Source organism: Rhincodon typus, chromosome 9 (assembly GCF_021869965.1).
Source record: "Rhincodon typus isolate 14 chromosome 9, sRhiTyp1.1, whole genome shotgun sequence".
NCBI lineage: Eukaryota > Metazoa > Chordata > Chondrichthyes > Orectolobiformes > Rhincodontidae > Rhincodon > Rhincodon typus.
The window spans coordinates 30,788,128-30,812,839 of NC_063340.1; the positions used below are offsets into that span (position 1 = coordinate 30,788,128).

The 24,712-nt window shown below is 41.9% G+C and overlaps 1 protein-coding gene across 1 annotated transcript in view; it reads left to right on the forward strand.

Annotated features, from left to right (window-relative positions):
• Positions 1-24,712, forward strand: part of tmem181 (transmembrane protein 181) — a 175,776-nt gene that overhangs the window by 56,790 nt on the left and 94,274 nt on the right. The window contains exons 3-4 of the mRNA XM_048601241.1: positions 9,896-9,957; positions 11,283-11,373. Of these exons, the coding sequence (XP_048457198.1) occupies positions 9,896-9,957; positions 11,283-11,373 (153 nt within the window). The remainder of the gene's footprint in view (positions 1-9,895; positions 9,958-11,282; positions 11,374-24,712) is intronic.

The window sequence follows — 24,712 nt, forward strand, 5'->3', positions numbered from 1 at the left end:
CTCACCCTACCCCCGCATCCAATCCTGAAGAAAGGTAATACTCGAAATGTTGACTTCTCCAGATGCTGCCTGGCTTGCAGTGTTTTTCTAGCCTCCTGTTTGTCTACCTTGAGTTCTAGACTATTCCAATTGGGTCCATGATCTGTATCATGAGAGAAGTGATTTGTTTTTGATTAATTGCTATTTAACAGTCTAGATGTCGATGTCTTGCTCTTAGATATCTCAGCTGAGGTGTTTTCCTTGTGTCATCTTTGGAGCAAGATAGTTACCTCTGAGGTTACCTACTAGCTCTTCTTGAGTCAGAGTCATACAGCATCGAAACAGGCCTCTTCTATCCACTATGGGGAAAAGATTCTCATAATCTACCAGATCTATGCCTGTCCTAAGTTTGTATACCTCAATTAGGTGCCGCATCAGCCTTCTCTGCACCAGAGAAAACAAACCCAGCCTATCCAATCTTTGTTCACAACTGAGATTTTCCATCCCAGCTGACATCTGCGTGAACCTCCTCTGTGCCCTTTCCTGCACTGTTACTGTTGTCCTTCTGATAATGTGGCAACCAGAACTGCACACAGTATTCCATCTGTGACTTAAGCATTGCTCCATAAAGTTGCAAAAACATTTTCCTTGCTCCTATATTGTACATCTTGACTGTTGAAGGCCAACATCCCATACGTTGTTGTCTTCATCCTATCTACTGGTGCTGATACTTTCAAGGATCAATGTCCCTTTTGCACCTCCGTACTTCCTAGAAACCTACCATTCATTGTGAAAATCCTTCCCTTATTAAACCTCCTAAAATGCATCACATCGCAATTATCAGGATTAAATTCCATCTGCTATTGCTCTACCCAATTTACCAGCTGATCAATATCAGATGGTAGCCCTTGACCATCTTCCTCACTATCAATAACACCACCAGTTTATACTTTCTACCTTCATAGCCATGTCACAAATCTACATAATGAACAGTAAGGGTCTGATCCCTATGATACCCTGCTGGTCACAATCGCAAGAACAGCCCTACATCATCACCTTTTGCCACCTGTTTGCAAATCAATGTTGGAATCCAGTTTGCCAGCCTGCCTTAGAACCCACAGAGCTCCTATCCTTTGGAACAGCTTACCATGTGGGACCTTGTCAGAGGCTTCACTGAAGTCCATGTAAACCACATCAACTGCACTACCCTCAAATATATTTAGTCACCAGTTCAAAAGCTGAATAAAATTAGTTCGACAGGATCTCCCTCCAGTAAATCTGTGCTGACTATCCCTGATCAATTACTGCCATTCCAAATGTTGAAAGTTTTCCTACTACTGACATCAGGCTAACCAACCTGTAATTACAGGAGCTCTGAATGGCATGTGAAGGGATGACCTATGAACTGATTAATTAAGGCAGAGAGAGAATTACCCAAAATCAAAAATAAGATGGTGCTAGGGACAAACCAAATGACTGGAATAACATGCTAGGTATGAGAGTGGCTCGACAAAGGTCTCATCAAAGTAACAAGTAATCCAACACTGCACAAACTAATTGAGGTAGAGAGATCATAACAATTTATCAAGGTGATGGTGTCAAAACAGAACAGGAAGGAAGATTTTACAAACACCGAACAGTATGGTGTGGTTACATGTAGCATGACATGACCCCAAGATCAAGATTGAAACTGTCTTCATGGGTATGGAATTTGGCTATCCGTTTCTGGTTGGCGATTCTGCATTGTGTATCTCAAAGACCATCTTTGGAGGATGCTTACCCAAAGATTGGAGGTTCAATGCCCTTGACTAGAAATGACCAGTCAAGTGGTGATTCGTTGGACATTAACTAATTGATTGCTTGCATGCATGCAAAGAGAGTCGACAAACAGGGTTACCAGTAACTCTGCAAGACGAGTCTAAAACGGGCAGTTACAGTTGCATTTTTATACGTAAATCATGTTTCCTCATTGTCTGGTTACATCTTGATAAGAAGCCTTAGCAACACTACACCAATCATCTTATGACATTTACCAATACGTTATCCATTTAAGGTTTTTGAGTAGACTTGTAGCTCGGGTTGTGAATGCTGTGGTTGGTTGGCTCGCCGAGCTGGTTTGTTGTTCCGCAGATGTTTCATTATCCTGTTGGGTAAGCTCATCGGTGCAGCCTCTGATGAAGTGCTGTTGTGTTTTCCCGCCTGTTACTTGAACTCTGGTGTCCGTCGGGCTGGATTACCTCACTTCCGGTTTTCTGTCGCAGTAGAGTGAATATGGGGTCGAGCTCTGTGTTCGTTGATGGCTTTCTTAGTGGAGTACCAGGCTTCAGGAATTCCCATGCTTGTCTCTGCTTTGTTTGTCCCAGGATCTTGGTGTTGTCCCAATTGAATTGGTGGTTCTCCTTATCCATGAAACCTGAAGGAACTAACACCCCCTGATTCTACAGCCTCCTGAAAGTAGACAAACCCAAGAGTTCCTCAATTCTGTCAAGGACATAAGAATAAATGACGACGAGACCATGGTATCATCTGACGTTACTGTCTTATTCACGTCGATAGACCTACCACCAGCAAGAGAAACAATGACAGCACTACTAAAACAAGAGCAAGACCTCAGTGACACCTTCTCCACAGACAACATGCTGAAGCTACTGGACCTGTGCCTCACCACCCACTTCACCTTTAATGGCCAAATATTCGAACAGATCAATGGGACACCCATGGGATCACCTATCTCCGGACTAATAGCTGAAGTGGTGATGCAGAGACTTGAAAGTATGTCCCTTCTGCTAATCCAACCAAAACTATGGATACGCTACATGAACGACACCTTCATCGTTATTAAACAGACCAAACTAGAGGAGACACACAAACTAATAAACAACACCCTCACCAGAAACCGATTCACCAGAAAAGAGGATAAGAACAAACTGCTCCCATTCCTGGACGTCATAGTGGAATGCAGGACAAATAGGGAATTCCTAACAAAAGTACACAGGAAGACCACACGCACTGACCAAGTACTGAATTTCAACAGCAACCACCCTAACACACACAAACCAAGTTCCATGAGAACATTATTTAAAAGGGCAACAACACACTGCAGCAGCACAGAGCCATACCAAGAAGAAGAAGAGCACTCTTCCAGCGATTCAAAGACAATGGATATCTTTTTCCATAACTATGCTAAAACTAAGAGTTACGGTCACTGGACCCAAAGTGCTTGCCGACTGACACTTTTAGTTACTTGCCAGACCTTGTTCTCGAAGAGGAGGTCCAGTGTAGGGCCCTGTACATTTGATTTAGGAAACTTTCTTGGGCATATTTAACAAATTACACCCTGTCCGTGCCTTTTATAGTCTGGGCGGTCTTGTCAATACAGGGGAGATTAAAATCTCCAACTAATACTACTGTTCTTCCTACAGGTATCTGCAGTCTCTCTACACATCTGCTCCTCTCGTACCCGCTGGGTATTTGGCGGTCTATAATACAGTCCCAACAGAATGAACATCCCCTTGTTTCTAAGTTCTAACCATATGGCCTCATTTGAGACTCCTTTAAGAATATCCTCTCTAAGCACTGCTGTTATGTCCTCCCTTATCAATAGGGCAACAAGGGAGGCGATGGTGTAGTGATGTTATCACTGGACTGTTAATCCAGAGACCCAAATAATGTTGCGGGGACCCAGGTTCAAATCCTGCCATGGCAGATTCAATAAATATCTGGAATTAAGAGTCTAATGATGATCATAAATCCATTACCGATTGTCGGGGAGAAGCCCATCTGGTTCACTAATGTCCTTTAGGGAAGGAAACTGCCATCCTTACCTGGTCTGGCCTACATGTGACTTCAGACCCACAGCAATGTGGTTGATTCTGAATTGCCCTCTGGCAATTAGGGATGGGCAATAACTGCTGCCTGGCCAGCGATACCCGCATCCCATGAATAAATTTAAAAAAAAAACTCCCACTTCACACTTACTTGTACATCTATCATGCCTGTAGCTTCTGTATCCAGGAACATTGAGCTGCCAGTCCTGCCCTTCTCTCAGCCATGTTTCTGTTATGGCTATAATATCCCATTCCCCAGAAGGGGAGGCTATGGTTTTATGCTCAGGGTGGAGTGGAATTATTTCTCAAAATCTGAAGAAGGGTTGCTGGACCCGAAACATTAACTCTGATTTCTCTCCACAGATGCTGTCAGACTTGCTGACCTTTTCCAGCAATTTCTGTTTTTGTTTGATTTCCAGCATTCACAGTTCTCTTGTTTTTTTTTATTTCTGAAAAACCTGGAGCTCCCTTTCTACCAGCAGTCCTGGAGTATCTACTCATTATGGACCACAGCAGCTCAGGAAGGTTGGAAGCTGTTGTTTTCTTTTAGGGCAGTTGGGGATGGCATTAAATGCTGTACTTGACAGCGATGTCACGTGCCACGAATGATGTGGTGTTTTTTTTTTTAATAAATCACAGTATATTCTGGTTGGGGCACTTCAGTATTCATCATCAAGAGTGACTTAGTAGCACCACTACTGACCAAGCTGGCTGAGTCTGGATGACATATCTGCCAAACTGACCCTGGAGGAGTTGGTGAGGAAACCAACAAGAATCTACTTGACCTCCCTCCAACCAGTCTACATGTCATAGATGTAGCTGTTCATGGACAATATTAATATGAGTGATCACTAGACAGTTCTTGTAGAGATGAAATCCAATTCTCACGCTGAGCCTACTATCCATTGTGTTGTTTGGCACTTCTACCACATTAAATGTGATACATTACAATCTGTCACCTCAACTTAGAAACCATGAGGCAGTTAGTTACAGCGTGTTAGTTGCAGCAGCAGAATTGTACTCAACAGCAATCTGTCAAGTCATGGCTTGATACATATTTCACTCTATTTTTCACTTCATTTTTCATTTTTCACTGTTGCAGGACAGCATACCAGGCTTAGCTAAAATAAGCTGCAAAGCTGATGAAGTAACAACAGAGCATTCCCAAAAGTGTGGAGTGAGATTGACAAAATTTAGTAATCCCCATCTAGCAGGTCAGATCAAAACTGCAGTCTTGCCACAGCCAGCTATGATGGTGGGCAATTAAACAAATAAGTGTAGAGTGAGACTTCACAAATATTCACGTCCTTAATGACGTGATGTCCCAGACATGATTCCAAAAAAAAATCCTCAAGCATTTGCAAACATCTTCGGCCAGATATGCTGAGTGGGTGATCCATCTTGGCCTGTTCGAGGTTCCCATCATCAATCTTGAATTAATTAAACTTACTCCACATTATTATCAAGAAATGACTGAATGCACTGGATACGGAAAAGGCTGCTGGCCCTGACAACAACTCGGCAATCGTACTGCACCTTTGTACTCCAGAAGTAGCTGCACACCTAGCAGAGCTATTCCAGCACAGCTGCATTACTGGTATTCATCTGACAGTATGGGAAACTGACCAGGTATGCCCTATTCGTTTAAAAAAAAAAAAAAATCCAATCTGGCCAATCATCACATGCCTATTCTACTGTCAATCAGCAAAGTGATGGCAGGAATTAGTGGCATGATGTGGCACTTGCACAATAATAGCCTTCTCAGTTTGGGTTCTGCAAGGGCCATACAGCTTCTAACATCAAAAAAGTCTCATTTGGTCCAAACAAGAAACAAAAGAGCTGAACTCTAGAGGCAATGTGAGTGTGACTGCTGACTGTGGTATCAAAAGGCCCTAGCAAAACTGAAAATAATAAGAAATCTGAAATTAGGAACTACATAACAAAGGAAGAGTATTATTAAAGGAGTATATGGTTTATTAATCTGGGAGAGATAGACAAACATCTACCAGAGAGGTTGTGAATCTCTAGAATGTGTCTAGGATAGTTTCCTAAAGGAATATGTATTGGATGTGTCAAGGGGACAGGCAATATTGAATCTAGTAATAAACAATGAGTCTAATATTAGAGATCTAGTTGTTTGAGCATTCGTCAAATAGTATTCATAACATGACCGAGTTTCATATAATGTTTGTAAGAGATAAGCAAAGATTGGATATTAGAATTTTTGTTTTAACTAAAGCAGTCTTTAATGGGATAAGGCAGACTGCCTACAGTAACCTGGAAAGCTCTGCTAATCGGTAAGACAACTGAATAACATTGGGGATGTTCAAAGAAACATTTGATGCCATTCAGAAGCAGTTTGTACCTATTCGCCTCTCAAAAAAGGCGACATCCAAAGCGGTAGGGGACAGTATAAATTTGAAAGGAAGGGCTTATAAAAATGCAAAGAACAGTACAAATACCACAGAACGGTACAAATACAAAGCTGCTCACGAGTGGCTGAAAAGGATTGTGAATGGCAACTTTCAAGGAACATAAGACAATAAGAAGAAATTTTATTCCTTCTAAAGAGAAAATGGCTCGTTAAGAGTACTGTTGGGCCACTGAAGGCTGAGTTGGGGAGATATTGTCAGTGGGGAAATGGCAGATATGCTGAATAATTGTTTTTTGTTTTTCACAGCAGAAAAGAAGTCCCAAAGAACTTAGGATCAGAGACAGGGTCTAAATAAAATTAGCTTACATAAATCTTCAATAATGGGGAAATTAGTGGAACTGATGAGTGACAAATCCCTAGGGTATGATGGCTTCCATCCACAAGTGTTAAAGGAGGTAGGAGAGCACATTGCCAATACCCTAACCATAATCTTTGTGCTCCCTGGATTCAGGAGTTGTACCTCTGGGTTGGAAATTTGCTCTTTAAGAAGGGTGACGGGGGAAATCAAGGAATTACAGACCAGTTTGCCTAACATTTGTGGTGGGGAAATTGTTGGAGTCAATAATCAAGAATAGGGTAACTGATCACTTTGGGGGGAAAAAAATTCAGTTTTCCTCTCGGGGAGAGCCAGCATGGATTCATGGGTCATGCCTGACAAACCTCCATAGACCTCTTTGAAGAGGTGACAAAGGTAATGGACAGAGGTAAGTTGATGGATGTTGTTTTAGTGAACATCCAGAAGATTTTTGATAAAGTTCCACATGTTAGATTGTTAGCTTAGGTGGAATTGAAGGCAAATTACTGACATGACTAGGAAATTTGTTGAGTGGTAGGAAACCGAGTTGGAATAATGGGTAAGTACTCAAATTGCAGGATGTCATTAGTGGTATCCCACAGGAATCAGTGTTGTGGCCTCAATTATTCAGTATTCTATCATGACTTTGATAATGTCAAATTGGGCAGCATTATGGACAGTATTGACACCAGCGTAAAATTGTAACAGAATATTGATTAGGTGAATGGGCAAAGCTGTGGTAGATGGATTTTAATGTAAGTAAGTGAGAGGTTATTATTTTGGATGAAAAAAAGGCTATATCAGGGTTTGTGATGCTGTGCCTTTCAGAGATGCATTCTGTCCTGTTTCACTTACAGAGGGGTGCTGTCACAGTGGTGTCGAAATGCCTCATTTAGACAAGCAGTTGGTAAACAGCTTTGAGTTCTCCCAGGGTGTTTTGTTTTATGTAAGACAAAAGAATCATGAGTGGGTGGGATCAGACACACAGATCCAGAAGACTTTAGTTTTGCTTTCAGTTAGTTGGCTTGATGAAAGCTTGACTTTTCTGCTGCTAGTATGTAGTCTTAGACAGAAAGGCTTCCTCTTAAAAGGGGCAGATTGTTTCTTTTGACTGGACTGGAGAGCATGTGATAATAATAACTGGCTGAATTGCCTTTGCCGATGGGATGCTGCCTATTTTGGAGCAGTTGATGATTAGTGCCTAAGTAATATTATATTATCTTTAGGTGTTTCAATTGAGTTAGGCCAATTTTTTTTGTTGTACTTTAACTATGTTGTAAGAGTCAAGTGTGTTTTGATTGAAGCTTAGTGGTGGACCAATCGAATCATATCTGAAACACAGCACCTTACACTTGCCTTTTAAAAGATGTGTAGGCTATATCCACTATATACTTTTGGTGGTTTGGTCCAGACCACAACATTTAGAAGGCACAAAGTTAAATATAGTGGATGCCCAATGAGATTTGTAGGGTGTAGATAAAATTCTTTAAAATGCCATGAGCAGGTAAAGACAATAGTTAATAAGACAAATTGAATGCTGACCTTCAGATCTAAAGAACTGGAATATAGACATGTAGATGTTACACTGCAGTTAAACAAAACCCTAGTTAGACCCCTTTTAGAGTTCTGTGAGCAGATGTGGACGCCACACCTTAGGAAAGATGTTTTGGCCCTAGAGGGAGTTCGGTGCAGGTTTACAAGGATGATACCTGGATTTCAAGGGTTAAGTTATTATAGATTTAGACAAGTAAGACCTTTTATGGTCTAGAATTTGGAAGGTAAAGAAGTGATCTATTGAGGTCTTAAGGATATTAACAGAGAAAGACAAAGATAATACATGTGAAGCTGGAAAAGCACAGCAGGTCAGACAACCCCCAAAGAGCAGGAAAGTCCACATTTCGGGCCGAAACCCTTCTTCAGGACTGGGAAGGGGAGCCCAGAAGTAAATAGAGGGAGGTAGGTGGGATGGTAATAGGTGGATGTAGGTAGGGTGTTATTGTGATTGGTCAGTGGGAAGGGTGGAATGGATAGGTGAATAGGAAGATGGACAAGTTGGGTCAGGTCATGGAGGCGAGGAGGAGGGGGAGGGCTGGACATGGGGTAAGGCTGGGGGTGAAGGGATTTTGAAGCTGGTGAAGTCCGTATTGAGGCCATTGGGCTGTAAGCTCCCAAGGCGAAATGTCAGGTTTGTTTCTCCAATTTACATTTGGCCTCACTCTGACAGTGGAGGAGGCCAAGGATGGACAAGTCACCAGGGAGTGGGAGGGGGAATTAAAATGGATGGCAGCTGGAAGGTTGGTTTGGTTGGTGCATGCAGAGTGCAGATGCTCCACGAACAAGTCCCTGAATCTATGTTTGGTTTCCCTGATATAGAGGAGTCTACATTGGGAGTAAAGGATACAATAGATCAGGTTGGATGAAATGCAGGTGAATCTCTGCCAGATCTGGAAGGATTGTTTGGGACTTTGGACTGAAATGAGAGGGGAAGTGTAGTGGTAGATGTTGCAGAAAATGGTACCAGGTGTGGTTCTGAAGTTGGTGGGGAGTGTAGAGCTGACGAGGGAATCACTGAATGAACGGTCCCTGCAGAAAGCAGATGGGGTGGGGAAAGAAATATCTTTTTGGTGGTGGGGTCTGATTGTAGTGGTGGAAGCGTTGGAGAATAACACGTTGGATTCGGAGATGGGTGAGGTAGTAGTGGTATAGAGTTGCAGCTGTTAATTAGAGAAGTAGGATTAATTTTTAAAAAAAAAATTGAGATTTGTGCATTGTTGAGAAGGCCACATTTGCCCATTGATATTTACTATTGAACTGACTGGTTTGCTACTTCAGATAGCAGTTAAGAGTCAATCACATTGCTGTCGACTTGGAATCACATGTTGGCCAAAATGGGTATGGATAGCAGATTTTCTCCTTGCAAGGATATTTGTAAACCAGATGGGTTTTTAAGGATAATGATAATTTCATGGTCACCATTTATAAGATTAGCTTTCAATTCTAGATTTTATCAACTGAATTTAAATTTGACCAACTGCTGGAGTAGATTTGAACTCATCCCTCATACCATTAGTCTAGACCTTTAGATTACTAGTTCGTTGACATTACCACTGCTTCTTCATCACCACCTGTGCCTATGCTAATTGGATCACCATTATCAGCTCAGATCAATAGTTGAGGAAATGGCTAGGATGCGTTTTTTTTTCCTACATGAAATGGGAGAGGAACTCATCCTAGAATATGCTTCAGGATCTCCTGAAATTGATGCAGATTGGCGGTAGGATTGGAAATACATTAGCTTTCTTTATTATTCACTGAGAAATGTGTGCATTGTTTCACATGATCTATTCTTTCTGATTTCAGGTCCAGAAATTATTGTATCCAGAGCCTTGCCACCAATTTCACCCAAAAGCAAAGGTCATCTGGTAAGTTAGTGCTGTAAAGCATTCACTTGCTTTATAATGAGTTTGTGGAATCACCTAACTAATTTTATTTTTGATTTTGAGTTTTTGTCCGTTGTTGCCAGAGTCTCGTTTTTCTGATCGTAAGACCAAAGGTAATCCATGAAAGCATTGGGTACTGTCAATGATAAGATCAAAAAAGCATGATCAGGCGATCCTATTTTGAAAGTTGAGTTGTTTCCATGGATATTAGTTTAATTGTAGCTAATAATAACATTCAGCTTCCTTGTTCCGCTAGTTGTTTTGCCACACCTTGATAACTTAGAATTCTATTTGGTCATTATTATTTTTAAACAAGAAAACTGTAATGAAGCATGAAAAATTGCCTCACACACAAGTAAAATACAGAAGAAGTTAGCGTGAGGAACTGTGTTGTCAAACTCCAATCAAATGGTTCACAATGATCAGATATCCTGGCATTTGCTATAGGCCACGTTGAGCAAAAAGACATGGAGATTTGGGGAGTAAGCCATGTGCCATTTGTACTAATTTCTGGTCCCTAGGTCCTGCATCTAATCTGTGTCACCAGCAAGACAGCTGGTATATTAGAGATCCTTTTTTTAGGTGGAACTGATAACTGCATGAAATGAACATTGGATTAATTTAAATATTAAAACAAAATCCACTTTGATCCTTTGAGCAACTGTTGGAAAGCACAGAAGGAATACCAGAAAATGTCAACCTTCTCTAGAGTGTAGAGAAGCAGGAGTGCCAACCTGTATTTGGTGTTTGTCTCACTCTGCCGTGTACTGGAGTGTACCACCAACCTGAAGTGATGATTGCTGTGAGAATCTTCAGTCTCAGCTTTACCCTGGCCCGCCAGAAGATAGAACGTTATAATTTCTCACAATCTTGCTCCAGAGACCATTTAGAGCAGAATTAAAGCCTTTGTCAGGGCTGGGGGGAGGGTATGTGGATGCAGGTAGGGGATTTCAGAATGTGGCTGAAGAGCTTCAGCGCAGAGAAACGTTGACTTCCCTGCTCCTCTGATGCTGTCTGACCTGCTGTACTTTTCCAGCTCCATATTTAATGATTGTAGCTTCCACCATCTGCAGTCCTTATTGTCTCCTAGAGCAGAACTGAAACTGGTTTTAGGTATTTATCATTAGTAGGGGTTATAGAGGTGATATTTTGCTTTCTTGGAAGATTTGAAATGCTCAAGCTAAATTTCTGAAATCTTGTTTGGAATTTGAAGCCTTTTTTGTGATGTGCTACAGTTGGTAGTTACTATATCACCAATCAATTACTGAAGGTTAATGTTTGCCTTTTTATTTTCCCATCAATGCCAGTCGAGTCCTTTAAAGCTGCAAACACCTGGCTTGTCTACATACAATCAAGAACTATGGTTAATGTGCCGCTTTGAACCCAACAAGTCCACAGGTATGGTTATCCAAATAAAGGACAAGTTATTTTGCCATTTAGTTTGAATATTCACAAATTCATGATGACCCCAGACCTCAAAATTTAGAATCAAAGAATCGTGCAGTACAGAAAGAGGCCTTTGGTCCATAAAATTAGTCTAAATCGACACTAATCCCACTTTGCAGCATTTGACCCATAGCCTTGAATGGTATGATATTTCAAGTGCTCATCTGGTTGCTAGGATGTTACCTGAATTAGAGAGTATGAGCTATAAGGAGAGGCTAGAAACCTACGGTTGTTTTCTCTGGAGCGGCAGAGGCTGAGGGGAGAGTTGATAGAAGTCTGTAAAATTTGTGAGTTGCAAAGATAGGGTTGACAGTCAGAATCCTTTTCCCAAAGTTGAAATGTCTTAACACCTAAGGGGCATGCATTTAAGGTGAGAGAGGGAAAGTTCAAAGGAGATGTGGAGGGCAAGTCTTCTTGGAGAGTAGTGGTAGTCTGGAACGCACTGCTAGGGGTGGTGGTGGAGGTAGATACAATAGGGGTGTTTAAGGGGCTTTTAGATAAGCACATGAATATGCAAGGAATAGAAGGATCTGGACCAAGACTAGGCAGACAGGGTTAGTTTAATTTGCCATCATGTTTGGCAAACATCGTGGGCTGAAGGGCCTGTTGCTGTGCTGTGCTGTACTGTTGTATGCTCTTAAAGATTGTGAGATATCCTGCCTCAACCACCCTCCCAGGGCAGTGTGTTCCAGAGTCCCATGCTCTGGGGGAAAAATGTTTCCTCAGATCCACTCTAAACCTCTGCTGTTCACCTTAAATTATGGTCCCTTGTTTTTGACCATTCAACTAAGGGGAGCAACTGTTTGTTATCCACCCTGTCCATGTCCCTAATATTCTTATACACCTCAATCAGGTTCTCTTTCAGCCTTCTGTAAAGAAAACAGTCTGAGCTTATACATTGCTTAAACAACTCTATCCCAGTCAACATCCTGGTGAATTTCCTCTGCATCTCACCTAGTGCAATCATTTCGTTCTTTATAGAGTCTTGGAGATATGCAGCACAGAGAAAGGCCCTTTGGCCCATCACATCTATGCCAAGCAAAAACAGCCAGCTCGCTGTTACAATCCCATTTTCCAGCACTTGGTCCATTGTCGTTTATGCCTCAGCATCACAAGTGGATATCTAATTACTTTTTCTTCTGTTCACTCCTGAGACGTGGATGTCATTGCCTAGTCAACACTTATTGTCTGTCCCTAGTTCCCCTTGAGAAGGTGGTGGTATGTCACAGTCCATGTGTTGTAGGTCGACCCACAATGCCCTTGGGGAATTCCAGAATTTTGACCCAGCAATAGCGAAGGCACAACGATATATTTCCAAGTCAGGATGGTGAATGGCTTGGAGAGCAACTTGCTGGTGGTGGTGTTCCCATGTAACTGCTGCCCTTGTCCTGCTAGATGGAAGTTGTCGTGGGTTTGGAAGGTGCTGTCTAAGGATCTTTGGTGAAATTTGTTCTTCTAAACTCCAATGAGTATGGTCCTAATCTCTTAAATGTTGTGAGAGGATTTCTGCTTCTACCACCCCAACAGGCAGAGAGTTCCAGATTCCACAACACTTTGGGTAAAAAGGTTTTTTCTCATAGCTCCTCTAAACCTTCTGCACATTACCTGGTCAGTTTTGCCTCCAGGGTAAAAATTTCTTCCTGACCATATCTGTGTCCCTCATAATTTTATACATCTCAATCATGTCCCAGCTCAATCTCCTCTGCTCTAAGGAAAGCAACCCTAATCTCTCTTCATGACTGAAACTCTCTAGCCCAGGCAACATCCTAATAAATCCCCTCCGCGTCCTATCCCTTATATAATGTGGATTCAAGAACTGCACACAACGTTCGAGCTGTGGCCTAAGCGATGTTTTATATAGTCCTAGAACGTTCCTGATCATAAGTATCCAATATGCCTTCATGAGCACTTCATCCACTTGGCCTGCAACCTTAAAGAACCGGTATGCATGCACCTCTGTACATCCCAGGTTCTAACTGCTCATTATCCCTTGCCTTGATGGCCCTGCCTAGGAGCATCATCTGAGATTTATCTCGGTTGAATTCCATTTCTGACTCATCAGCCCAATTGATGAACTCGTATATATTCTCTTGCAGTCTAAGGCTACCTTCCTCACTATTTACCATTCTACCAATTTTTGTATTTGTGCAAACCTGCTATCAACCCGCCTATATTTGAGTCTAAATCACTTTTTAAAACACAAATATTAAAGGGCCCGAACACTGATCACGTGATTTTTAAATTATTCAAAGTGCATCAGTGCAGAGGGATCTAGGTGTCCTTGTGCGTGGGTATGCAGGTGCATTATATAATAAGAGAGGCAAGTAGAATCTTGGCATTAATTGCAAAAGGCCTGGATTATAAAAGTATAGAAATGTTGTTATAATTATTTAAGTATTGGTGAGACCACATCTGGAATATTGTGTCCAGTTTCCTTACTTGAGGAAAGATGTGGTGGCACTGGAGATAGTTCAGAGGAGGTTCACCAGATCCATTCTGGGGATGAAAGGGATATTGAAAGAGTGGTTGAATATCTGGAGTTCAGAAGAATGAGGTGGGGGATCTGATTGAAGTACATAAAATGCTAAAAGGGATTGATAAGGTGGACATTGAACAGATGTTCCCTCTTGTGGGACTGTCTCGAACAAGAAGCCATAGATATAGAGTGAGAAGAAGTAGGTTCCAAACTGAGGTGATGAGAAACTTCTTCTCTCCGAGGTATATGAATCTGTGGAACTCACTAGCCCAGAGTGCAGTGGGGCCAGCATCAATTAACAGATTCAAGAAAGAATAGATATCTCCCTTTTCATTGGAAACCTAAAGAGCAATGAGGAGCAGGCAGGAAAGTGGAGTTGAGTCCATGATAAGATGAGCCATGAGCATGTTGAATGGCAGAGTGGGCTTGAAGATCTGAATTGTCTACTCTTGCTCCAAATTCCTGAGACCCTATTTGGCACAGACTTCCAGTAACACAAACACCCTTCAACAATCACCCTCTGATTCCTGCCACTCAGCTAATTGTCGATCCAATTTGCTAAATTTCCTTGGATGCCTTGGTCTCATCTTTTCTATTAGTCTCCCATGTGGGACCTGATCAAAAGCCATGTTGAAATCTTGAATAAAACCAAACTTCACTTTTCTTGATTAATCCTTGTCTCTCCAAATGCAGATTAAGTATGTCCCTCACAACTGTTTCTAATAGTTTCCCGCCACTGAGATACCAGGGTGGGAGCATTTTGCAGATAGTGATCATATCTCCATTGGAGTCAACATTGTTATGGAAAGGACCAAGATGAGCCTGAAATTTAAATTTCTGGATGGGGAATGACTAATTTTAATAACATCAGATATGATTTGGCCAGAGTGGACTGGGAACAGATACTTTCAGGTATGTCTCTGAACGGGCAGAAAGCATTCTGAAGGGAGAGGGTGAACAGCCAGAGGTAGTTGTACATATTGGTACTAACGACATAGGTAGAATGAGAGACGAGGTCCTGCAGCAGCAATTCAGGGAGTCAGGTAAAAAGTTAAAGAGCAGGACCTCCAAGGTTGTAATTTTGGGATTACTCCCTGTGCTACGTGTCAGTGAGGCTAGAAATAGGAGGATAGTACAGCTTAACATGTGGCTAAACAGATGGTGTAGGAGGCAGGGTTTCAGATATCTGGACCATTGGGATCTCTTCCAGGGCAGTTGGGACCTGTACAAGAAGGACGGGTTGCATCTAAACTGGAGGGGCGCAGATATTCTGGCTGGGAGGTTTGCTGGTGTCACTCGGGAGGATTTAAGCTAGCTTGGCAGGGGGGTGGGAACCAAAGCGAAGGTGAATGGACTCAAAGGGAAGTAGAGAATAGGGCCAGTAAGACTCAGAGGAAGAGCAGGCATGATATGGTTGCTGATCAAAACGGATCTGGTGGACTGAAGTGCGTCTGTTTCAATGCAAGAAGTGTAACAGTTAAAGCAGATGAACTTAAAGCTTGGATTAGTACTTGGAACTATGATGTTGTTGCTATCACAGAGACTTGGTTAAGGGAGGGACAGGATTGCCAGCTTAACGTTCCAGGATACAGATGTTGCAGGTGGGATAGAGGGGATATAAAAGAGGTGAGGGAGTTGCACTACTTGTTAAGGAGATATCACAGCTGTACTGCAGGAGAGCACCTCGAATAGCTCATATAGCGAGGCAATATGGGTAGAGCTCAGGAACCGGAAGGGTACAATCACAATGTTTGGGGTTTACTATAGGCCTCCCAAGAGTCAGCGGGAGATAGAGTTATGTAGGCAGATTTTGGCAAGATGTAAAAGTAACAAGGTTGTTGTGGGTGATTTTGAACTTCCCATATATTGACTGGGACTCACTTAGTGCTTGGGGCTTGGATGGGGCAGAGTTTGTAAGGAGTATCCAGGAGGGCTTCTTGAAATAGTATGTAGATGGTCCAACTAGGAAAGGGGCCGTACTGGACCTAGTATTGGGGAACGAGTCTGGCCAGGTGGTTGACATCTTAGTAGGGGATCAGCTTGGGAACAGTGATCACAATTCACTAAGCTTTAAGGTACTGACAGATAAAGACAAGTGTAGCTGTCAGGTGGAGGTGTTAAATTGGGGGAAGGCTAATTACAACAATATTAGGCAGGAACTGAAGAATGTATATTGGAGGCAGACGTTTGAGGGGAAATCAACATATATGGGAGGCTTTCAAGTGTAAGTTGCTGGGAACTCAGGACCGGCACGTTCCTTTAAGGATGAAGGATAAGTATGGCAAGTTTGGGGAACCTTGGATAACGAGAGATATTGTGAGCCTAATCAAAAAGAAAAAGGAAGCATTTGTCAAGGCTAGGAGGCTGGGACCACACGAAGCAAGGGTGGAATACGAGCAAAGTCGAAAGAAACTTAAGCAAGGAGTCAGGACGGCCAAAATGGGTCATGAAAAGTCATTGGCCAACAGGATTAAGGAAAATCCCAAGGCTTTTTATACACATATAAAGAGCAAGAGAGTAGCCAGGCAGAGGGTTGGCCCACTCAAGGACAGGGAAAGGAATTTCTGTGTGGAGCCAGAGGAAATGGACGAGGTAATAAATGAGTACTTTGCGTCAGTATTCACCATAGAGAAGGACTTGGTAGATGGTGGGTCTGGGGAAGGGTATGTAGACCGTTTGGGTCATGTTGTGATCAAAAAGGAGGAGGTATTGGGGGTCTTGCAAAACATTAAGGTAGACATGTCCCCAGGGCCTGATGGGATATATCCCAGAATACTGAGAGAGGCAAGGGAGGAAATTGCTGGGGCCTGGAGGGAAATCTTTATATCCTCACTGGCTGCAGGGGAGGTCCCAGATGACTGGAGAATAGCCAGTGTTGTTCCTTTATTTTAGAAGGGTGGCAAGGATAATCCAGCTAATTACAGGCCGGTGAGCCTTACATCAGTGGTAGGGAAATTATTGGAGAGGATTCTTCGATACAGGATTTACTCCCACCTAGAAATCAGTGGGCATATTAGCAAGAGGCAACATGGCTTTGTGAAGAGGAGGTCGTGTCTCACTAACTTGGTTGAGGTTTTTGAGGAAGTGACGAATATGATTGGTAGGGCAGTGGATGTTGTCTACTTGGACTTCAGTAGGCCTTTGACAAGGTCCCTTATGGCAGGCTGATATAGAAGGTAAAGCTGCATGGGGTCAGAGGGGAGCTTGCAAGATTGATAAAAACCTGGCTCGGTCGTAGAAGACAGAGGGTAGCAGTGGAAGGGTGCATTTCTGAATGGAGGGCCGTGACTAGTGATGTTCCTTGGGGATCAGTGTTGGGACCTTTTGCTGTTTGTAATATGTATAAATGATTTGGAGGAGAATGTAACTGGTCTGATTAGTAAGTTTGCAGAAGACAAAGTTTGGAATTGCAGATAGCGATGAGGACCATCAAAAGATACAGCTGGATATAGATTGGTTGGTGACTTGGTCAGAGATGGCAGATGGAGTTTAAATTGGAAAAATGTGAGGTAATACGCTTCAGAAGGTCTAATCCAGATGGAAAATGTACAGTAAATGTTAGAACCCTTAACAGTACTGGTAGGCGGAGGGATCTGGGTGTACAGGTACACAGGTCACTGAAAATGGCAACGCAGGTGGAGAGGTTCGTCAGCAAGGCATATGGCATGCTTGCCTTTATCGGCCTGGGCGTTGAGTTTAAAAATTGGCAGGTAATGTTGCAGCTTTAGAGAACCTTAGGCCGCATTTGGAATATTGTGTTCAGCTCTGGTCATCACGCTACCAGAAGGATGTGGTTGCTTTGGAGAGGGTACAGAAAAGATTTACCAGGATGTTGCCTGGTATTGAGGGCATTAGCTATGAGGAGAGGTTGGAGAAACTTAGGCTGTTCTCACCAGAATGATGGCAGTTGAAGAATGACCTGATAGAGGTCTACAAGATTATGAAGGGTGTGGACAGTCAGAAGTTTTTTCCCAGGGTAGAAGAGTCAGTTACCAGGGGCCACGGGTTGAAGGTCCAAGGGGCAAGGTTTAAAGGTGATGTACGAAGCAAGCTTTTTACACAGAGGGTGGTGGGTGCTTGGAACTCGCTGCCGGGGGAGGTAGTAGAAGCATATACTATAGTGACTTTTAAAGGGTGTCTTGACAAATACATGAATAGGGATGGGAATAGAGGGATACAGTCCCAGAGGGGTAGGGGGTTTTAGTTGTGACGGGCAGCATGTCGGTGCAGGCTTGGAGGCCTTGTTCTTTGTTCTTTCTTCTTTGTCTGTCTCAGAATGGTGGGATGCATTCATAGTTAATATAGGAACAACATCTTCCAATAAAGAAAGAGTGGGACCATCAAATCCTGTGAACCCTGGATATCAAGGGATATGCCCATTGTTAGCTACTAACAATCCTCATTAATAGCTAGTCACCTTCCTAGCCAGATCGTTATCTGCTCCTTTGTCTGTCCAACTGTTTTTCTCTCTCTTTAGGCTCTATCCCCAGCTCCCGTTTAATCCTTACCCCCTTCCCCCACCTCAACTTCTATGTTTCAACTGACCTTTTCTTAGCCACCATCACTCCTGAGGAAGGATCGCTCTGATTTTTCTCCACAGATGCTGAGCTTTTCCAGCAATTTTAGTTTTGTTTCTGATTTACAGCATCCGCAGTCCTCTTGGTTTTTATATTGTAAGGGATATATAGCATTGGATTAAACGAAAAAGGGAGGATTATGACAAGTGAGGTTAGACTCACCAGCCTGAAGTTTGCTGGTGCATTCCTTACCTTTGAATAGCAGTACCATATTGGCTGTCCTCCACTTGTCCAGCATCTCTTCTGCAGCCAGAAAGGAATTGAAAATATTTGCAAGTGCCCCTGTTGTTTCTTCCCTTGCCTCACTGAATAACCTAGGTTACATTTTGTCTGGCCCTGAGGCTTTTAAAGCCTGCCAGACCATTCAGAACCTCTTCTGTCTATGCTAATTTCCTCAGTTGCATGATAGACTTTTATCCCTAATTTCTATATCATCCGTCTCACTTGTGAACGGCAACCCAAAGTATTCATTTAGAGTCTACCTACATCCTCTGGCTTCATGGCCCAAATGACTCCTATGGCCCTTACTGGGCCCCACTCTTTATCTCATTATTCTTTTATCTTTAATGTACCTGGAAAACAACTTAAGATTTTCCTTTAGTTTCCACCTGCTAACATCCTTTCGTATCCTCCTTTAAGTTCCCTCTCGTACGTTCTATATGCCTCTGGGGCTTCTGTTGTGAGCCATCAGTGGTCTTCCCTTTTTTTCTCTTAATCCAAAGCTGTATATCCCCTGATATCCAGGGTACACAGGATTGATAGCCCCACTCTTTTTTTCATTATTGGAACATGTTGACCTAATACTCTCCATATTTCGTATTTGAATGTGTCCCACTATTCTGAGGCAGACATACCTGAAAGTATCTGCTTCCAGTCCACTCTGGCCAAATTGTATCTGATGTTATTAAAATTAGTCTTCCCCCCACATTGAACCATTTTAATTTCAGGCCCATCTTTGTCCTTCTCCATAACAATCTTGACTCCAATGGAAATATGATCACCATCTGCTCCCTCACTGGTACTTCAACCATATGCTTGGCTTCATTACCTGAAATTAAGTCCAGGATGAGCATCACCCCACCCCACCACCACCCCCACCCTCCCCGCCCCCTTTTGTTGCGCCTTCTACATAGTGGCTTAAAAAGTTTAAGAATTCCATTCCCTCCAAACCTTTTACACAATTTTTAGCCCAGTTAATATTGGGGAAGTTAAAATCCCTCACTACCCTATTATTTTGACACTTCCCTGAAATTTGCCTACATATCTCCTCTTCTATTTCTCTTGGACATTGTGGGGGCAGGTGGGTGGGTTATAGTACATTGCTGGCAATGTGATTTGCTCCTTTTTGGGGGGCTACCTCTTTGATATCATCCCTCCTTACTGCTGTAATATGTTCTCTGAACAAAATTGTGACACCACCACCTCTTTGTCTTGCCTACACTCTATATCCTGGAATGTTGAGCTGCCAGTCCTGACCTCCCTCTCAACCATTCTCAATGACATCATACCCCATGTTTCAATTTGTGCCTTCAAGTAATCTGCCTTGTTCATCAGACTCCTGGCATTAATGTAAATACAACCCAACCTTGCCAAACACCCTTGTATCTTAATGCCTTCCTGACTGACTGGTTGCCACTTCTAATTTTGGCCATTCACCTTCCCATGGTGACTATTCTGTCTGGGTCCTGCCCCTGCCCAGTTAGTTTAAACCCTCCCCAACATAGAACCATAGAAATGATACAGCACAGAACGGGACAATTTGGCCCATCTTGTCCATACCGACACAAAGACACCCAGATGTCCTTTCTAACCCCAATGTCCTACATGTGGCCTGTAGCCATGCAGCTTACAGCACTTATTAAAGAGTTTAAGGTCTTTACCTCCACTACCAACACTGACAGCAAACATCAGACAACACTCTGCTTAAAAGGTTTTCCTCATATCCTCTCTAATCTTCTATCACTTAGCGAGAATCTATGATCTTAGTTTTTGAATTCTGCCAGGGGAAATCCGTTCCTCCTCTCTACTCCATTTGTACCCCTCCCAATTTTGTATACCTTTAATCATGTCACCCCCTCAGCCTTCTCTGTTCCAAGGAAAACAACCTCAACCTCTCCAATCTCTCCTCATATCTATGACCTGTCAACATTCTAGTAAATCTTCTCTGCAGTCTCTCCAGAGCAATAATATTGTAATGTGATGACTGGAACTACACACAGTATTCTAGCTGTGGTCTCACCAATAACTTAGACAGTTTCATCATTATACCTCTACTTTTGTGTTCTGTAGTTCTGATAATGAAGGAGAGCATTCCATATGCCTATTTACAACCTTATCTACCCGTACTGCTACCTTTTAGGAACCTGTGCACTTGCATGCCGAGATCTCTCACTTCGTCTACCCCTCCATGTATTTCCTTTTTTACTGTTTGATCTCCCTAACTACATTACCTCACACTTATCGTTGTTGAACTCCATCTGCCACTTTACTGCCAACTCCCCAACCTATCTATATCATTTTGGAGCTTACATCTATCCTTAACAGGGCCAATTTTTTGTGTTGTCTACAAATTTCCCAATTGTGGCCCCACGTTCAAGTCCAAATTGTTAACATATAAAACAAATAGCAGGGGTCTCGATTTCGAGCCTGGTGGAACACCACTTGAAACAACCTTCCACTTGCAAGGGCAACCATTACCCGTTACCCTTTGTTACTGAGCCAACTTTGGATCCAATTTGACACGTTACCCTGTATCCCCTGGGCTTTTACTTTTTTGACCAGTCTGGCATGTGGGACCTTGTCACGTGTCTTAGTAAAATCCATGTAGACAGCATGCACTGTGCTACCCTCATTGATGCTCCTTGTCACTTCCTCAAAGAATTTGTAAGACATGACCTTCCCATAACAAAGCCATGCTGACTATCTATGACTATTCCATGCCTCTTCTAAGCAACAGATTTTCTGATCTCTCGGGATTGATTTAGTAATTTGCCCACCACCGAAGTAAGACTAACTGACCTATAATAGTTTAGCTATTCTTTGTACTCTCTTTAAACAACTAAACCACAATTATATTCTTCCAGTCCTCTGGAGAATCATCCTCAGAGCATCTGCTGCTTCCTCCCTGACTACCACCAACATCCTAAGTGTCATAAAGCAAAGGTTGCCCCCCCCCCCCCCCCCGAACTAAAACTGAAACGCCCAAAGAGGAGTGCCTCGCCTTATAATCTGCAAAAGGAATGTAAAAAGCAGTGTAACCTGCCTTTCATCAACTTCTAGTGATTAAATAAAATAAATGCCTGATGCTCACTTTACAATCAAGAAGTAACAATTTATTTATCTAACTCTAACAGTGAACAAATTAACTAAACTATGAACAGAATAAACCCTTTCCATCTAACAATTCCTGAATAATGGTATGCTGTTCCAATAAATACAAATCCCACTTTTTTATGAAATAAAATAAAATAGAATTTAGTCTCTCAAAATTACAGCCAGGTGATGTGTCTTCCAGAATGTTCTGTGCCTTCTCCATCGATTCATCTGTCAGGAATATTAACTAGTTGTGCTGTGAGTACCATTGTTGTTTAGATGGTGCTTTCTCTAAGACTTGGAGGCTGTGAAGCCAGCAATTCTCTCGTAAGAGCTAAGGGCTGTTAACTCTCGTAGGTGGCGGATAGTTTTTGGGTTTTGTCCAACTACCCCCTTCTTTTATTCCCTTCATGACTTATCAATATTTCTGATAATAGGTCAAAACCAGATTTAAATTTAATTAGCTTTTGGCCTATAAGTGCCTTGTTAAATTTGGCTAAATTCAAAAGCTTGTCGTCTTTGTAAAACTGCTGTTTGGCCTGCTAACTTGGCCTTTTGATATAAATGTTTCAATTCGGGTGCTCTCTGTGTACTTGCAAACTTGCAAACTTCCAAGCTGCTGCTCGTAGATATCCATTTTAAATGTCTAAGCATAAAAAAAGTCACATGATCTTTTAAAGGGACCATGTAATGTTTACCATCCTCCCAATCCACAAATACTCTACCCAACTTTGTAACATCTCCCCCCTAAGAAAAAAATTAGCCATCATTATGAATAGGTGGCTTTTTTCTTTTTTTTTAAGACCTTAATTTCATTAATGAGCTATTGATCTAGTAATATAATCTAGTATTACACATTTTATACTAATCCTATTTGTATGTAACTTTGAACACTACCATTTCTATTTTATACAAGCATTTTCCTTTTAACTTTCGTGACCCGTGTTACAACGGGGAATGCCGAACCCCTTTGATAATTAAACTAAAACACAAGCCCTGATCTATTCCCCTCCAGTGATTCCTGCCGAAAAACCCAGGGAAGCGTGTCTTTCCCCTTGTAATCTATTAAGAGTGGTTAAAAGAAAGAAAATCCTGATCGTCACTTTACAAGTGACAAGAAACCATTTAACAAAATTACTAACAAACCAACAATTGCCCCTTAGACTACTAACTACTCCCTAACTTCTCTAAATTCTACTGGAATGCTGTTTAAATAAAGACAAGTCCTGATAATATAATCCTAGTTAATACGAAGCAATAAAGTATAACTTAATGTCTCCAAATTCACACAGACTGTCCTCTCCAGTTGCTCCACAAGCGCCTTTCTTCCACTAATTCTGCTGTCAGGGATGTTTTATTTTTTCAATGAGGACTTTGAGCTAAAATATCGTGGTACCTTTGATTTCTCTGAGAAGCTGAATTGTGCTAACTGTGACAGTTGGCCCTCTCTGATTTTCCAAATGCCTTCATTTTATATACCCATAAGGACATAATCAAATTCTTGTAATATGATTGGTTTCAGGTTGTCAATGCCATCAGATTTAAATTCAATTGGTTGTGAATCACTGAGTTTGGTTTTAAATTAATTGACCAAATTCAAACTTGTCACAACATCAAAACAAGACTGTTGCTTTGCCTGTCGCTTGAAAGGCTTTTTTGACAAAGCACAAATCTCTTAAAGGAGCCACATGTTTTGGCCTCTTGCCTTCCACCTCGCAACTACTGTACCCAACTTCCCTGTCACTGTCATAACAGGGTTTCAACATATTCACGTGACATTCCCGATAATTTTTTTTTTCCTATCTGGCATCTTTACCAGATAATTCACCTGACTTAACTCCTCAATCTGATAGGGAACACTAAACCTTGCTTTTAAGAGATCTTCTACCATTAGTAACAGCACCAATACACCATGGGTAAACATCCGAATTTTAAATTTCTTCTCTGCTTCTTGTTTCATTCAGTGCTGTGCCACCTTCAAATGTTGTCTAGCTAATTTACCAACTCTGTCTAATCTTTTTTTTTCTCACGTCACTCTCCTGCAGTTCCTTCACTTCTCCTTAGGATTTCCTTTACTACCTTAACTAATCCCACTGATTTAGCCTCTTTTACCACATCCTGTTTCCAAGTGCTTTTCTTAAACCACCAGCACTGTGACTTCATGCGTTCCACCTTTATTGCAGTGAAAACTGAGGTCTTTCACCACTTTTTTTTTTCCCATCCTTTTGGGTTTCTTTTTTCGTCTATGGTAAACTATTCTTTGATCTTCATTGAAGGATCTCCCCCTTCCCAATTTCTATTCCTCACAGAATGCAATTGCTGTCGAAAGCTAGATTTTGATTTATGCACTCGTGTATTCATCCGCCATCTCTGCAACTCTTCTCACTGTTTCAACTTTCTGTTCCTCAACGTGAGTCCTTATCATTTCTGGAAGTGAGTTTTTCAACTCCTCCAGCAGAATAATATCCCTAGGATCCTCATATGCCTTTTCTATCTTTTAATGCTTTCGTCCATCTATCGAAGTTGCTCCGTTTAATTCTTTCAAACTTGTTCCTTTCTTACATTTCTGAACCGTTGTCTATATGCTTCTGGTACCAATTTGTAGGCACTTAAAATGGCCTGTTTGACATCTTCATAGCTCTTGACACTTCCCCTGACAGTGCAGCAAATACCTCACTAGCCCTGCCTACCAACTTGGTCTGAATTAACTTAACCACACAGTTCATCTGTTTAGGCAGTTTCTCAAAAGAAATATAAAGAAGACTTCTATACCTTTTTTCATTGAACTTGGTAAGGTTTTGACATATTTTTATATATCCCTACCAGGCCTTTGGTTATGATGGGTTTACTCATCAACGTTGTCCTCAGTAAGCCTTCTATATTCTACCTTCATCTACATCCTTTTAAATTGATTTTTCTGTGTAAC